The sequence below is a fragment of the Camponotus vicinus genome, unplaced genomic scaffold (assembly GCF_025532165.1).
Source record: "Camponotus vicinus isolate PSW18456_S1 unplaced genomic scaffold, iyCamVici1.0 SCAF_8, whole genome shotgun sequence".
Classification (NCBI taxonomy): Eukaryota; Metazoa; Arthropoda; class Insecta; order Hymenoptera; family Formicidae; genus Camponotus; species Camponotus vicinus.
The window spans coordinates 7,075,743-7,094,247 of NW_028141980.1; the positions used below are offsets into that span (position 1 = coordinate 7,075,743).

At 33.2% G+C, this 18,505-nt stretch overlaps 1 protein-coding gene across 2 annotated transcripts; it reads left to right on the plus strand.

The window, feature by feature from the left end:
- The first annotated feature begins 973 nt into the window (after positions 1-973).
- Positions 974-8,555, plus strand: Ebo (exportin ellipsoid body open). Of its 2 annotated transcripts, none has more exons than XM_083106202.1 (16): positions 974-1,390; positions 2,289-2,492; positions 2,569-2,760; positions 2,857-3,016; positions 3,105-3,361; positions 3,438-3,604; positions 3,700-4,006; positions 4,104-4,196; positions 5,209-5,377; positions 5,444-5,582; positions 6,136-6,494; positions 6,595-6,922; positions 7,295-7,492; positions 7,579-7,857; positions 7,931-8,096; positions 8,185-8,555. In XM_083106202.1, exons 1-16 carry the CDS (start codon positions 1,388-1,390, stop codon positions 8,260-8,262), a joined length of 3,099 nt encoding a protein of 1,032 aa, XP_082962328.1. In that variant the 5' UTR covers positions 974-1,387; the 3' UTR covers positions 8,263-8,555. The 2 variants fall into 2 exon arrangements, with proteins under 2 accessions (XP_082962328.1, XP_082962329.1); XM_083106203.1 differs by having other exon boundaries at positions 975-1,160.
- Positions 8,556-18,505: the final 9,950 nt, after the last annotated feature.

Genomic DNA, 18,505 nt, shown 5'->3' on the forward strand with positions numbered 1-18,505 from the left:
CAAATTATATATTTACATGACCCCTTAATGATAATATATTTTTGGCAATTAATTTCAGCCATTTTTTGCATTTTTTGTTGTTATTTTCGCTTTTTGGGATGCGAAATAAACAAAAACCTTTTTTGCTTTGATTTCTATAGCCTTTCACGCAACAACCTAGTCACGAATGCTTCTCAGATTTCACATACAGGTTAGAAAATTGCACTTAAAGTGTACATACATACGTAACAAAAGTGTGCACTTGTACTTTTTGGCGTCATTTTGGTTCGAAATCCTTATACATTGAGTCTTATGGATTGCGGTACTTTGTATATCTAGGTTACGTTCCAAAACGTAAGTAACTGAAGGAAATTTTACTCGATGGCCGATTTGAACCAATCAGAAAGGCTTAAAAGAGTTTCGGAACGGCCATTCGAGTAAAATTTCCTCGGTTACTTACGTTTTGGAACGTAACCCTAGTGACTACGGCTCGTAACAAAGGAGCGCTCATTCCAGTTAGTTCTATAGTTCAATGTATGTGACACAACTGTAAATATGCATATATGCGCTTTACGGAATTCCAACAAGTAGTAGATTTATTTTTAATATTTCCTTTTACTTAACAAAAAAATGTAACATGTATTGCGAAAATATTAAAAGTATCTAAATAAGTTATTTATTTATTTATTTGAGCCGAATTCCTAATTATAAGGCTGCGTTCCACTTAACGATCGCAACGCTCGCAGAATCATCTTATCCTTGTTGTTTGCTAAAAGTTAAACAAAGGCACATCACGTTTACGAGTGCCGCGATCATTAAATGGTCATTAATAACATGTTTTCCGTGTTATTACAATTGGATGTTTCGATTGGCTCACGCTGGTTGACGCGACGCGTGACACGCTCAATGGGAACGAGCCCACAGAGACCGACAATTTATTTCTCAGGTTCGTAACCCTGAAACCAAAGGGTGCGTTCGTTTACGCAGTCGCTGCCGCACACAGATGTCATTCGTTTATCTATAGTGTACGTGATGTAAACTATAGATAAACAAATGACATTTGCGGCAGCGACTGCATAAACGAATGCACTCAAAGTTTCGCATTGTCACCGCGTGAGGTCTCCAATATCAATTCGGAGTTTGCCCGTCAATCCAGCCGACCCTTAGTGTATATATCAGAGGTCTTGACAATTTTGATTATTATTATTATTATGGCAGTGAAATTGAATTTTATCTTATTCAATCAGTGCCAATTCAAATTGTAAAAAAAAAAGAGGCGATTTTGATTGACGGACCGACCTCAATTAGTCGATTTAAAATGACGTTCGTCAAGTGAAGAAAAATCTTCAAAATTTTTCTTTTTATATATTGCATTTACAACAATATAATATTTTCCACAGTGACTATTATGGTAAAGAAATTATGATCTTTCTTTCTTGTTATATCAAAATCAATCTATGCTGATACAATCTGATAGAGAGTCTGCATCTTTTATCTATTGTACAGAATTTGTCGTATATATATATATTGTATAAATAAATTTTTTTATTATTTTTTATAAAATTTAATGTTTATTAACAAATTACACATATGTACAATTTAATCGTAAAAGTAATCTGTATCATTTTCCATCACTTTCTTCCATCTTTCTAGCAAGTGGATTCTGGATCAATAAAAAATTTGATCTTTACTTGCAATGAATTCATCAAGCTATTTTCTTTCTCTGTGTCTAGTGAATATGCCAAGTGGAACAAGACAATTTAACTAAGTTCTCTTGATCGCCATATGAGGCCAAGTATTATTGTGCAAAAATTTAACTAAGTGATGACCTTTTCCTATAGAAATATTTTCTATAGTTTATTCTTTCCAACTTCTCATTCAAATAAAATAACACAATAATAGTAATCTGCAATTTCAATTTTATCGGATTTATAGTAAATCACTTTTATGTGATTATCTTATTCAATCTAGTGCCTTTAAACTATTATTTGTTTTGATGCAGCATGCTTTATTTAATAGAAAATTTTGAAATGTTGAAGAAATAAGAAAATAGTTTGATGAATTTATTGCAAGCAAAGATTGGACTTTCTGTTGGTCCAGAATGTATAATTTATTTGAAATATGAAAGAAAATGTTGAAAAATGGTGGATTTATTTTGAATTGTACATAATTGTATATAATTTGTTAGTAAACACTGAATTTCATAAAAAATAATGGGACTTATTTATACATCATAAATATATATATAAGTGAAAGAATTTACAAAAAATGTACATAAAATATATTTAAAAAAGATTTAAAATTTTCAGGATGACGATATAGCTGCTTTGCAGAATCTGGAACAGCTTATGACAGAATTCTTCTCTCTAGAAACAACTAATGAAAGAAAACGTACAATCGAACATAGTTTTCAGGAATTTGCTGCACAGATTGACTCCTGGAAACCGTGTTTGCATTTTTTATCCTCTACAAGCAATCACTATGTCAGTATGTTTGCTTTGTCTACTCTGGAGGTAACTGTATAATATGATTTTGTAATAATATGATTAATATTTTCTGATAATTTTTAATCTATGAATTATTTGACAGACAACTATAGGAAGACGATGGCCTATCCTTCCATGGGAGGATAGGGCTCTCACAAGATCTACTTTGTATACATTATCATTAGAAAGAGATGTAGCACCCTTTGTAAGAAATAAAGTAGTGAAATTGGTAGTGGATATAGCAAGACATGACTGGCCACATTTTTATCCCGATTTTTATTCTAACATTTTACAGGTTTGTATAAACAGAATTGTTTTTCTTTCTTTTCACATAAATAATTTATTTTTAATGGATATGGCTGTGTATAATATTTTCTAATTTTTATAATAGCTATTAGATCACAAACATACAAGATTGTTAGGACTTATATATTTGAGAACAGCTTCGGAGGAATTAGCCACACCGAGGGAAGATCTGCCGATTCACCGAAAAAGCGAATTGTTCAGATTATTGAGTTCACAAGTGCCTCTGACTTTGGATACACTTACAGGTATAATTATATTATAGGAATCTAGAAATGTATATTGTATTGTGTACGAATAATTTTATAATTTCTCTTTTTTGTTTTGTTATATTAGTTCTTTTAAAAGAGACCACAAAATTGCAAAGTCGTTCTGGAACTGTGACACCACCTCCGTCACCTACCAGTGGACAAAGTCTCGCACCTACACGTACAGTATTAGATGTTGAGGGATTGGCAACAGGCACTAGTGAAGTTTGCACAGCTACTCTTGAAGTTTTAGCACATCTGTTTAGTTGGATAGATCTATCAAGCAGTATCTCTACTAATTTATTGGATGCTATTTTTTCCTGTGCTAAATATTACGATGCAATGGTAGGATTTTACTTCAATGGCTAGAACATGAATTAGCAGAAAGAAAAATATTAAATATATATCTACATTTCACTAGAATGGCAAACAAATAGAAATGGCTGTTCAAGCTTTGACAACGATTAATGAGCTTTTGTATAGACCGCTCTGCTCGCCTGACGCGACTGACACATTGTTATTAGAAATATTTCAAAATGGTATTGGTTTATTCCAATTAATGGAACGTCTAGATTCTATAGAGGAAAAGTATGGCGAATTTCCTTCTAGGAAAAATCTATTGTGATATTCTTATACAATATAATATGCCAACATAAAATACAAGATAAAATATATTCTTTCAGCTATACGGAAAAATTGACGGAGTTTTTACAATTATTTGTAACGAATCATCTGAAGAGGATGGAGTCAAGCTCAAAATTTCCAGTAAATACATTATTAGAAGTACTGTGTCATCATACATTTCAACAAGTTTCCACCGTGAACGGTTATTTGCGTTGTTTAGACGTTTGGACTACACTTTTGGAGAGTACTCAGCCGCGATATTCTGCCGTCGCATTAGCCCTCGCTGAACGGATCTTGCAAAAAATGAGTTTTAAATTTAATGCTCGAGTATTAAGAGATCTCGATACGGAAAGTTTGGACGAGAATGTAGGTATAAATCTGTGCATAACTTGTATAAATATAATTTAGAGATCAGAGGTAATATCAAGTACTTTATTAAATCTTATAATTTCTCTTTTTGCAGGAAGAGACAGAGTGGCAACATTTTCTGAGATGCAATGTAGAATGTTTAGCAAAAATTGCCGACATCTCGCCTGTTCCAATATTTACACTATTGGTAATTTATAATTATATACAGGGTGTCGCAGACCACCCGTATCAGCCGAATATCTCAAAAACTGAGCGCGGCAGACAAAAATATTTCAGACAAAAGTTATAAGGTTTCAAGTAACGCATTACATGGCGATATCGGTATGACCTTGAAGAGTGTTGTCAAGGTCACGTAAAGGTCACCTTGAATTCTGTAAATGGAATCCCCTATTTTTTATTACATATTCTTGTAACTTATCTCGAGAGCTTTCCAAAACACTATAATAAAATATTTTTCCCTTAAGTACTTATTGAGTTATAAGGCTTGAAATCATTTCTTAATTTTACATAAACCGTAAAATATCTTGTAAAATATTCATTTTTCAATTATCTTACCTTAATACTTTTATGTACAAAATAATGAGAGGAATCAATTGGTGTAAAGAAAACACATAGTTGTTTCGAAGAAAAAATATGTAATTTGCAATTAACAATTACATATTTTTTCTTAAAAATAACTATGTGTTTTCTTTACACCAATTGATTCCTCTCATTATTTTGTACATAAAAGTATTAAGGTAAGATAATCGAAAAATGAATATTTTACAAGATATTTTACGGTTTATGTAAAATTAAGAAATGATTTCCTCATAACTCGGAAAGTACTTAATGAAAACTAACTTAATTATAGTGTCCCTCGAGATGAGCTACAAGAATATGCAATAAAAAATAGGGAGTTCCATTTAAGAAATTGATGGTGACCTTCACGTGACCTTGACACTCTTCAAGGTCACCGATATCGCCATGTAATGCGTTACTTGAAACCTTACAACTCTTGTCTGAAATATTTTTGTCTGCCGCGCTCAGTTTTTGAGATATTCGGCTGATACGGGTGGTCTGCGACACTCTGTATAATAAATTATATGTAAAATTATATATAATTATATATATATATAATAATATATATCTATGTCAAATGTATTTTTATAAATGACAATATATTAATATTAATTATAATATTAGTTATAATTTTTTTTCAGTATCGTTCATGGAGAGAAGGATTAATTATTTTTGGAGAATTAGGTGCTGCTGTCGCTAATGGTCAAGTTATTTTATTAAATGATGCAGATGCAGCAAATGTCCATGCGCATTTGAGAGATCTTGCGTCGACTACACAAGCTTTAACCAGATTGTATTCTCTTTTTATTGGTAAGCTATTTTAAACAACTTTATTAATTTGTTTTGTGCTAATAATACGATTATTTGTATCGATAGGAGATCAAATGAATATCGATCAAGCTTTAGCTGAAGAAATTATATCGCAAACTTTAGATGCATGTATATTTGCAAGAGATAATCAATTATATAAAGCAACACTTCAACCAGCTGTCATCGTAATAGATCTTGTAGAAGTGTAAGTTCTTAACTACATCTCGTATATAATTTTTTAAATATGTACACCAGTGCTGGGATTTACTTGCAACTTTCGGCCAGATTTCTTAGCTTACGCCTACTATTCCCCTCTTACCACTCGCGCCACTCGTAACTAAGGAGCGTTCAGGAACATGCGCATCACAAATGTAATGTGGCAATCTATCTAAGTTCTTTTTATTGTTTATTAATAGTAAAAATAATTATTCTATTATTAATTACGTTTCAACACAAATATTTTAAATTTTTACAGAACATATACGTAAGTAATGATAGAATAATTATTTTTATTATTAATAAACAATAAGGAGAACTTAGATAGATTGCCACATTACATTTGTGACGCGCACGTTCCTAAGCGCTCCTTAGTTACGAGCATCCGGCGGCGCGGTCGCTAAGGCACGAGCGGTAAGAGGGGAACAGTAGGCTAAGAAATCTGGCCGAAAGTTGCAAATAAATCCCAGCACTGATGTACACTAACAACTATATAATAATATAATCGTGAAAGCATTCATTATACTTTCATTTGTGTTTAGACATTCCCAGCTTTTGGCTTCTCTTCAAGCATGGTGTCATTGGATAGTCAGGAAACCAGAGAAAACAAAGGAAACACTCTGTCAACGTTGCATCGATTCATGTATTTGGGTGACGACATATACCGCTTCCTGTGATCATTCACCACCTGTAAATCTTGTTCATTCCGCCGTTCATCTTTTTCAAAGTATCATCGCTATTTTGAAACCAATCCTATGGGACCAACCGATTTTTAGGAATTTAATTTCTACGGGCACATACCCGTACTTAAAACCAGATACAATCAAAGTTCTGCGAAGGGCATTGATAAATGGAATTATATTACCACCCGGTGATGTAGCGTTAAGGCAAAGATTATTGGGTGAGCTACCAGATTGTAAAAACTATATAAAACTATATAACTATAAAATATACAGCTTTTATTTTTATAAAAAGATATATAAAGAAAATCTTTTATTTAGATACTATGATATTGGCCTTGTCCGCACCTCTGGGTATGCAAGGACAACCAGTGCCTTTAGAATCAACAATTTCAGTTACGATAACGCCGCTAACTCAATTATTAGAAGATTGTGCATCCTCGTCTACAACTATAAAGAAAATGTTACATTCGTGTTTAGAATCGATCATAAATAGGGCATTAGAGTTATTGTCTTATGTTATAAGATGTCAGGTTATATGTGAAGTATTACTTGGCTTCTTACATTCGGCATTTTCAGTATTACAACAACAATTAGGTCCTGAATTTATGCAAAATGCAGTTCAAGGCATGCTGCAGCTTTATACCAGGTTTGTACAAGATATTATTACATTACAGAAACAGAGGTATTTAATCAAGATGTAATAGTAGATTGCGTTATCGAAGATGATATTCAAAAATATGCCTTTGGTTTTCCTTATTTTAATAAATAATATATTTTAATAAATATATATTTTAATATATTTTCATTTATCAACATTTTTCTAAAAAGTTTTTAGAATTAAAATTGCTCTCTTATCACTTTTGTGAACAACAAATGAAAAAATTATACAATTAATATTATACATATATAATATTATACATATGTACATATTATATATTTTATACAAAAAAATTATATATCTAAAGCTCAAAAAGTATTTTAATCACTTTATTTAACAGAATAATTGCTTAATTTACAGAGAAAATATTTCTGCTGGTCCTGCATTGGATCAGTTGTTAGAAATTTTGATACTCGTCGTATCAGCACCTAGCAACGCATTTAAGGCATTTGTCCCTTCTGTTACAAGTCTATGTTTAGGTCAAGTATGGCCTGCAATCGGAAACAGCCTAAGTGCTCATCCGGATACAACATTAGTTTTATTAAAACTCTTCCATAGGTAATATATTAATAGCATATATTTTTATTTCTATTTTAAAAAGAGAGAGGAGAGATCAATCTCTTCAAAAAATTATTAATTTTTAGTATTCTTATGCATCGATGGCAATATTTCTATAATACCTCGATATTACGTACTCTTGGACATCCCGATGAAGACGAACCTATCGAGCATAAAGAAGAATTAGTAGCAATTTTAGAGGCATTTGGTCAAGCTCTACTTCAGTCGGATGTCAATATATTTCGACAGAGTTTGCAAAGTCTCGAGCAATTAAATATCAGATGGCGACTTTATCAACGAGCCATATTTAAGGCTCATCTTCTCGAGAGGTTTTTGATGGCATTGTTCACAGTTTTATTTCAACAGTAGGTATTATATTCTTTATCGATAATATATTTCTTAGTATTAATTATATTTATAATGTATTAATTTATATAGGTCTCACAATTTGCTGGCGGACGAAATAGCTGTCGCTATTCACAGTCTAGCATCTGTCAATATAGGGTGGTTCTTTGGCCATTTTTTGCCAACGTTTTTGGCAACTTGCGAAGGTGTCGACGATATGCAGAGAGCCACGTTGTTGGGAAATTTTGATAAATCCACGGTACATTTAATCTTTAGCATTTTTTTAAATATAAAAATATATAATACGCTTGCGATAAAACAAAACAAACTTTTTTTTCTTTTTTTAGGATCAACCAACTTTGACAAGATCAGTTCTTCAGCTTATTTCAGACTTAAGATGTTATCAACTGTGCAGACCGGGCTGAAAGGAGCATATTAGGACGAAATTGCAATTTAAAATTATTTCATAAGACTTTTACGATGGCATTTATAAATGAAATCAACATTTTTATCAAATCTCTCCTGTGTGTGAGTGCCTCTAGATACAGATATAAGGGACATTAACTATGATAAAACAAAGAAAAGCAAAAATTTTATAAACATTTACTGTTCTGTGTATGTCACTGCCATGCCATCCTTTTGTGATATTGTAAATGCCATTATATTATGTGTAAAACATGCCGTTTTTATATGTCTATAACTATACTTATAATTTTCAGATTTTTTATATCTACTTTTCCACTTTTTATAGAAATATGTAATTCTAATATACGTATTGGCAAAAATTGCAGCGAAAAATAATATTTACCACAGAGATTGTGAGTAAATTGTTAATAACTTGTTCACATTACATATATTGATCATTAATTGATTCAGATGCATTACCTACCATTTGTTATAAACATAGAATTTTTGTAACATAATACATACATACATACATGAATTAAATGCCACATAAATTATACAAACAATTATTGTGATTAAAAATGTAAAAACTGTTTTTTCTTCTAATAAAAAATGAACGTTCAAAAAATATATATTATTTTTGCATTAAAAAGAAAATAAATTTAATTTTCTCTGATATTTTTCTTCATATTTTTTAAACAACTATATAAAGTTTTTGTATTTTTAATTTATCTTTTTCGAAAGTAATTTTAATAAATTAATGAGATCTTTGCGGCAAATTACATCAAACAATATGATTTCGATAATTTTTAGTTAGCATAAAAATTATGCATCTGATTAAAAATTATCTAAATTTTGTCATATTTGATATCATCCCATACGGAAAATAATTGATATTAGATATTCACTAGATACTTTTCATGGACATTGAGGATATCCACGATATATGAAAATATATAAAAAATAGCTATTAAAGATACTGTAGATATCCAAATGTCCGTAATTCGAGGTTTCATAGGCCGGTATTCATAGTCCGTTCTTATATTTAAGATCGTCTTAAGAACCCATTTAACCAATCAATGACCGCATTGCAGCTATTTGATTGGTTGAATGGGTTCTTAAGACGATCTTAAATATAAGAACGGACTATGAATACCGGCCATAAATATCTACAGAATATGTAAACCAATTTCCTACAGATATCCATACAACATTCAGTGGATATTTATTATATATAGATACCCACACGGAAAAATTTATCTAATAGATATCTAATAAATGTCTAAATGTCTATGGGTGCCTTCCGTTTCACATATAAAACGCATAAGCTGCAGAGAAAACTATTCCGTTTCATTTAATGCGCGCATTGATAGCGCATAGAATTTCTTAGAATCTCCCCACTTCCAGCGCATCAATAACGCATCAGGGCAGCGATCATGTAACTTTTCCCCTAGGGCGGAAAGGCGAAAAGTGAAAAGTTTCACGTGAACTCATGATCATGTAACTCGACAAAACGTAGAAATGTGAAACTTTTCACGTGAACTTTTTCGCCATCAAATTTGCTGGCGGAAAAGTGAAAATCTAGTAACTTTGTAATATATATCTATTGTGTTACTATTGTGAGATACAAGAAACGGTTATATTTCTAAAGGTATAGGATATTCCATATTCTGAATCCTCTTTTATTGATAAAAGTTCCTTTAAAAGTTACTTATAAGCCTTCTGATTGGCTGTACCATAGTAGGTGCTTTCCATTTACATCAAAACTCAGATAAATCTCACTTCTGTCTTTCTTCAACATTCATGTTAAAGAAAGACAGAAGTGAGATTTATCTGAGTTTTGATGTAAATGGAAAGCACCTAGTGATTACAAATAAATCATCAATAAATCATTTTCGCGATTTACAAATCTAGTAATATTAGTAATTTTGTAATCTATAAGTTTTAGCAGAGAGAAGAATGAGAGGTGTCATGGCCCGCTTTTAGGTGATCCCTGAAAGCGATACGCCCTCTGTGGACCTTAAAAACGTGCACCTAAACTACGAAGCCAAGGTGCACGAATGTTCTCAGAGGGTAACATATAAGGTGCACAATTTCTGGTTCTGTTCCGTGCTATGTGCACAAAATGGCGGTAGCACCAGTGCTGTATAGCAAGACGCTTAGGGCCTCCGCACAAGGTGTTCCGTATCGCATTACGTTACGTTAAGTATAAATCGTAAATTTAACTCCGTACGTAAAATTAAACTTCAGTTAACGCACAGAAGAAATCGTAACGTAAAGACATGTCTTTAAGATATGTAAATGTATGTCTTAAAGATATGTCTTATAATATAAATCGCATAAATTTAGTTAAATATAATTATAAAATTTTTATTATCAGACTAATTAAAAATTACCCGATTTACGTCGTGTTTGATATCATTTTAATCGCAAAAATCTCTTTAATTCATTAAAATTACTTTCAAACCGATGAAATTAAAAATAAAAGTTTCAATTTTTATTTTATAAGATGTTTACATTTTCGTGAATTGCGAATGGATAGAGGAAGCGAAGAAACCGATTGTAAGAGACTTCGGAACTCTTTGATGATAGGTCATCTCGCTCGCTCTCTACTCATGGTCTTGCTTTCTCTGTCACACTTGGCAGTCGTGATAGATAGCCCGGAATGATAAGCGGACCCAAGAATCGAGAGCGAGCGAAACAGCAACAAGAACGAGCGAGACAGTAATAGGAGCGAGCGAGACAGTAATAGGAGCGAGCGAGAGGAAAATAATAGCGCGCAAGAAAAATCCGATTCTCGAGCTCGAGTCCTCGTTGCTCGTGCTATTTCTATCTTGCTCACTCCTATTACTATCTCGCTCGCTCCTATTACTATCTCGCTCGCTTCTGTTATTGTTTCACTCGCTCTTACGTACTCATATACTGTCATGTTCATCTCGTTATCAAGCCTGCCGCTGGCAAGCGGCCGATGACAAATTGTGACAAATAAATAAGTTAATCATTTTAAGATATATTTATAAGGGTATGCGAGTAACTTTAATGGAATAATAAAAATTTTGCGATTAAAATAACATCAAACACGGTATCAATCGGATAAATGTATTTAAATATATATAATCAAAATGTTTATTATCAGACTAATTAAAAATTATCCGATTTACGTCGTGTTTGATATCATTTTAATCGCAAAAATCTCAATAATTCATTAAAATTACTTTCATATCGATAAAATAAAAAATAAAAGTTTCAGTTTTTACTTTATAATCTCGTAAATTGCGAATGGATAGAGGAAGTGAAGAAGCCGATTGTAAGAGACTTCGGAATTCTTTGATGATAGGTCATCTCGCTCGCTCTCGACTCGCGGTTTCGCTGTCGCTCTCGCACTTGACAGGTCGTAAAGATAAGCGGACTCGGCTTCCTCGCGAATGTAAACATCTTATAAAATAAAAACTGAAACTTCTAATTTTTATTTTATCCATTTGAAAGTAATTTTAATGAATTATTGAGATTTTTGCGATTAAAATGATATCAAACACGACGTAAATCGGATAATTTTTAATTGGTCTGATAATAAAAATTTTGATTATATATTTAACTACGTTTATCCGATTGATACCGTATTTGATGTTATTTTAATCGCAAAATTTTCATTATTCCATTAAAATTACTTCTATACCCTTATAAATATATCTTAAAATAATTAACTTATTTATTTGTCATAATTTGTCATCAGCCGCTTGCCAGCGGCAGATTTGATAACGAGATGAGCATGACAGTATATGAGTACGTAAGAGCGAGTGAAACAATAACAGAAGCGAGTGAGATAGTAATAGGAGCGAGCGAGAGAGAAATAGTATGCCAGGCTGCAAGAAAGACTCGATTTCCGAGTCTTCGTTGCTCGTGCTATTGCTATCTCGTTCGCTCTTATTGCCATTTCGCTCTCTCTTATTATCTTCTCGCTTGCTCACATAACTCCCGTATACGCTACACACGCGCGCGCGCGCACACACACACACACACACACACACACACACACACACAACTATATATATATATGTATATAAAACTTTGCTCACTTGAAATATCTACGCTATTTTTACAGATATGAAAAAATTGTAATTACGAAAATTGTACGATTAAAAGGACCATGATATGCTAGTAATATTGTTTTCGTAAATGGAAGCGTTTTAGAAATTTCAAGATTATTTTCATATTTTTTAATGGAACCATCCTAATTTTTTTATATAAATCGATTCTTCGCAATATTCCGTGTAAAAAGTTATAAAGATAGTATAGTCAAAAATTGAACAGTTAACGAGATATTTGATTCTTTAAGTTGACATAATTTTATATAAATTATAAAATATCTGATAAAATGTTCATTTTTCGATTATTTTACTTTAATAATTTTATGCATAGAATAATAAGAGGAATCAGTTAATGTAAAAAAAACATATAATTGTTCTTAAGAAAAAATATGTCGCTGCTCATTGCAAATTCATATATCAAAAAAAAAATGTATATATATATATATATATATATATATATATATAGAGAGAGAGAGAGAGAGAGAGAGAGAGTGTGTGTGAGAGGATCGCAAATTCGTCATTTCTCATTTATATTAAAATTTATTTGATATACGTAAGCATCTTGCTATACAGCACTGGTGCTACCGACATTTTGTGCACATAGCACGGAATAGAACCAAAAATTGTGCACCTTATATGTTACCCTCTGAGAAAATTCGTGCACCTTGGCTTCGTAGTTTAGGTGCACGTTTTTAAGGTCCACAGAGGGCGTATCGCTTTCAGGGATCACCTAAAAGCGGGCCATGACACCTCTCATTCTTCTCTCTGGTTTTAGTCTCCGCCTTTGGTAATTTCACTTTTTACGGATTTAGCTATATAATCGCACAGTAATTCGTGAAAAAGTTCACGTGAAATCATTGAGTGAAAAGTGAAAAATTCCGCTCAAAATTACATGATCGATGCCCTGGGCAGCGATTACGTATCTTTTCCCCTAGGATGGAATCGTGAAAAGTCAAAACTTTCACGTGAACTCGACGATTCCACCGAATCATGAAACTTTTATTAGAGACCCTCTAATCAGAGTCTGGACATAAGATAGCAAGCTCTGATTGGTCCGCCATTTTTCTTCAATTCGCGCCAGTTTTATGAAATTTCTATTGCTATCAAATATAATAAATTATTAAATATTTAAAAAAATACATGGAAATTTTAATTTTTCTTATTTAATTTGTTTTAATATTATTAACTTTGCAGTTTGTTTAGAATAATCTCTTACATATAAAAAGGTATAGAAAAAAATTTGATTGAGTTTATAAATATATAAAAAATAACAATCTGAATAACAGAATAAAAAAAATGTTTTTAAACATTACGAGAGAGAGAGAGAGAGAGAGTGAGTGAGTGAGTTGAAAATATAAACTTTGATAGTAATTAAATTGAAGTAATCAATTAATAGTTAAAAAAATAATAAGAAATAAGTAACATATATATATACATATACACATCATAAAAAATATTTATTGTATATATTAATTATTTATATTATACATGTAAAAAGTAATACATTATTTTATTTTAAACTATGATGCATCATCGATTTGCTATCGTAATATTTACGATTAATTAATAAAATTCTGCCACACATCCAACCATTATTTATTACTTTACACTCATACGCGCAGTATAAATAAGAGGTTATGAGACATTAACTAAGAGAGAGTGAAGTAGCACATATTTCTCTCTCTCTCTCAGTATTTTGAAGAAAAATGTCGGACAATCTAACCTAACCTACTCATGTCCAGACTCGGATTAGAGCACGGTTTTGTATACAGGTCTGGGCACTCCTATACTAGCTCTACTATAACCGGTGTGAGCGAAGTGACGCCAATATGGCGACTATAATAGGCCGACGCGCAAGCGCAGTTGACATGTTTTGTCATACAACATAGTGCCGTATATTTGTGGCTGTTTAGCACACGGTCTCTTCGTATCACATATTATATCATATATAAGTACTATAAATTTTCATTTCCTTGCACAGAGCATGGTTCTGAGCTCCTATCTTATGCAATTACATACTATTTACGCTTAACGATGAGGCAATATTCTCAACAGATAAATAAAAAAAAATGCAAGAAAAATAAGTGCCACAAAAAAGAGGCAAGCAAAATATTATAAAAGTTAATAATTAACATTTATTTTTTGTTATAACATGTTACGTTTTATGAAAATATAATGTTATTAATTTTATTATAATAATTGTTTAATTTTATAATAAATATAAATAATAATTGTTTAATTGTTTAATATAATAATTGTTTAATTTTATAATAAATTATTATAAAAATAATTTTATAATAATTTTATAATAAATATTGTTTAATTTTATAATAAATGTTTAATTTTATTATAATAATTTTATTAAAATGTATTAATGTCAATAAAAAATATAAATTGTAAAACAATTGTTAACTTTTGGGTGCCGAGAACGTGTCTACGCTCCTGGTAATCGGCCCACTGTAGACACCTCAATATAGTTAGCAGACAAATTCAATATTTCGCATTTTCTATTATTGCATTCATTTGGGAATCATTTGGGCAAGTTTAGGAAAGCATTTTCATAGTTTGGGAAATAATAGTTTATTTATAATTAATAAAAATATGTTCGGCGTATAGTTAGCAGAAATAATTTTAAAAAATTTTTTTTTTTTTTAATCAACGTAGAATTATTTGGGAAACACTTCTGTAACGGTCCCATAGTTTGGGAAATAATAATTTCAATGTAATAAATAAACGATCATATAGTTAGCAGACAAATTTGATATTCTTTATTATCTATTAAACCAATCGCTTGGGAATCGTTTGGACACATTTAGGAATAGATTCTCATAGTTTAGGAAATAATAGTTTATTTATAATTAATTAAAATAAATTGAGCGTATAGTTAGCAGTCATAAATATTTAAAAAAAAATTTTTTTTTTAATTAACGTGAAATTATTTAGGAAATATGTCTGTATAAATATTTTTAACGTTTGGGAAATAATTATTTCATCTGAAAATCGGTAAATATGTCGATGAAAAGAGCCCGCCTCGACCTCCGGGAACTTAGCCGGGCAACTTCGACTTTTTAAATTTTTTTTTTTTTAATCGTTTGTTGGTTAATTTCTTACGACAAGCATGGAGCTGACACACACACACACACACACACGGGGGTGCAAGGGGGGCCTTCGGCCCCCCTCCCGCACCCACCCCGTCCCCCTCGCTTCGCGTGAAAAGTTGCAAAGTGGAACCTCGCTTCGCGTGGAAAGTTGCAAAGTGAAACCTTGCTTCGCGTGGAAAGTTGCACCCTCCTGCACCCACCCCGCCGGTAGGGGTGCCTACGGTAGGGTGCAACTTTCCACGCGAAGCGAGGTTCCATTTTGCAACTTCTCACGCGAAGCGAGGGAGACGAGGTGGGTGCGGCAGGGGGGCCGAAGGCCCCCCTTGCACCCCCCCGTGTGTGTGTGTGTGTGTGTGTGTGTGTCAGCTCCATGCTTGTCGTAAGAAATTAACCAACAAACGATTAAAAAAAAAAAAAAATTAAAAAAGTCGAAGTTGCCCGGCTATGTTCCCGGAGGTCGAGGCGGGCTCCTTTCATCGACATATTTACCGATTTTCAGATGAAATAATTATTTCCCAAACGTTAAAAACATTACAGACATATTTCCCAAATAATTTCACGTTAATTAAAAAAAAAAATTTTTTTTAAATATTTATGTCTGCTAACTACACGCTCAATTTATTTTAATTAATTATAAATAAACTATTATTTCCTAAACTATGAGAACCTATTCCTAAATGTGCCCAAACGATTCCCAAGCGATTGGTTTAATAGATAATAGAGAATATCAAATTTGTCTGCTAACTATATGATCGTGAAATTTTTATTTATTTATTACATTGAAATTATTATTTCCCAAACTATGGGACCGTTACAGAAGTGTTTCCCAAATAATTCTACGTTAATTAAAAAAAAAAAAAAATTTTTTTTAAATTATTTCTGCTAACTATACGCCGAACTTATTTTTATTAATTATAAATAAACTATTATTTCCCAAACTATGAAAATCCTTTGCTAAACTTGCCCAAATGATTCCCAAACGAATGCAATAATAGAAAATGCGAAATATTGAATTTGTCTGCTAACTATATTGAGGTACTGTAGACGCCATATTGTCGTCACTTCTGCTCACATATTTTCGCCGATGTGCCCAGACCTGTATACAAGACTGTGGATTAGAGGGTCTCTAACTTTTATTAGTGTGGAAACGTGAAATTTTTCATGTGCACTTGTTAGCCATGAAATTTGCTGACAGAAAGGTGGAAATATAGGAAAATAGTGATGCTGCCTATAACCTGCAAAATTTCTATTGTACAAGTGACATGTGTATAACTGTTTAGTTATTACTTAATTAATTAATAGTTACATAAAAATTATAATTAAATATTTATAAAATTATAATAAAAAACAAATATTATATAATTACATATAAATTATTATTAATCTGCCAGATTCTTTTTTCTTGTGTAAAAACGCGTCGAATAAGCATAATTTTATTGATTTTTGAGGTGAGGCCCATATTCTAAATAATTACCTTAATATAATTATTTATTTCTTATATAATAAATTATTAATTATTCATTAATCATTATTAATTTCGTATTCTTTAGCATAAACATGGCACTTGCTTTGTGGCAGTTGCAATTAATTGCAGAACAAGAAGAAAGAAATATTTTGAAAATACGAAGAAGACAACTACGTGATGCATTCAATCCCTTTGAAATTTTGGGGGGGGGAGTCACAATTTATTCTTTTATATCGGTAGATAAAAGAATACTTAAAACAATATATAAACATATTGATTTTACATATATAATTGAATTAATGAAATGAAGCTAGATCTATAATAATGATTTTTCAAAGATATGATCAAAGATATACAGGGCGATCCCGAAAAACCTTCTGTCTGTAAAATGACGTATTCCTGACACAATTCTAAGACAATTTTTCCTTTACCAAAATTTGATTTGAAGCGTAGTTTTTGAATTATTAAAGGAAGTAGTTAACGTATGACGGGTCGAATACAAGAGGCAGGCAAGGGTGGCGCGATTCACGGTCAGACGCGGGTGCTTACGCGGGGCGCCTGCTGCGATCAGCTGGTCGCTATACACATACAGACACACATGCGAACACATACATTCTCTCTCTGTCTGTCTGTCTGTCTGCCTTTTTTTATTTTATCGTAGGGAAAATGCGTTACGCATACCCCTCTCCTAAGAGGATGGAGAGGGGTTATGTGGGACTCCGGTTACAGATGTTCGTGACCGTATACCCACTAAAAACCCTACGGTGGCCACCAACTGCGTCCTTCGAGGGGGTCACGGGGGCGCCAGAGGCATTCTTCCGCGATCCCCCCAGCGCACCAACCCCTCGGGGTTCCTCCATCATAGGCACTCAGTGCCAGATCTCCCATAACAGTGGCACAGGGCCACACTGCGCCGCCGTTATCATCCCTCATGACCTTAACCAGAGGGATCCTGTATCCCCCACAGGATCCCCTGGGCCTATCTCGGAAACGTGGGGGAGTGGGAGGGGAAACAACGTCCCTCCGTCCCTTACGGACCGAACCATATCCCATCCGGGTAGTGGGCCTGTCTATCCCCTACCCTTAAAAACTAATAATACTGCCGAGGGGCATGGGAGGGGATCTATGGGCGTCTCAAACGACGTCTCGCCCTCCCCCGAATCTGCACTTCTCCCCCTTTTCGGGCGGGGGGCCGTAACTCGCCCCGCCTTACTCTTTCTGCTTTCTCCTTCTGCGACATAACACTCTCGCAGAAGGAGGAAAAGGCCTTCCAATTCTCCTCCTTACGGAGGATCGCAGCGATCAACGCAGGAAGGGACAAGTCCCTACCTATGCTTTGGACCAGGGCACGGCGCTCCTCTGCCCACGCAGGGCACTCCTCCAATGTGTGCTGCGCCGAGTCCTGGTCCCCACTGCAGTGGTGGCACTTGTGCGCTCCTTCTTAATTCTGCACAGGTACCTACCAAAGCAACCATGCCCGGTAAGCACTTGTGCCATTCTATAGGTGACGCCACCCCAACCTCTCCCGAGCCACTCCGGCAATAGGGGGAGTATGGCACTAACGGCTCTCTGTTCCCTCGCGTCCGGCTCGGACAGATATCTCTGCCAC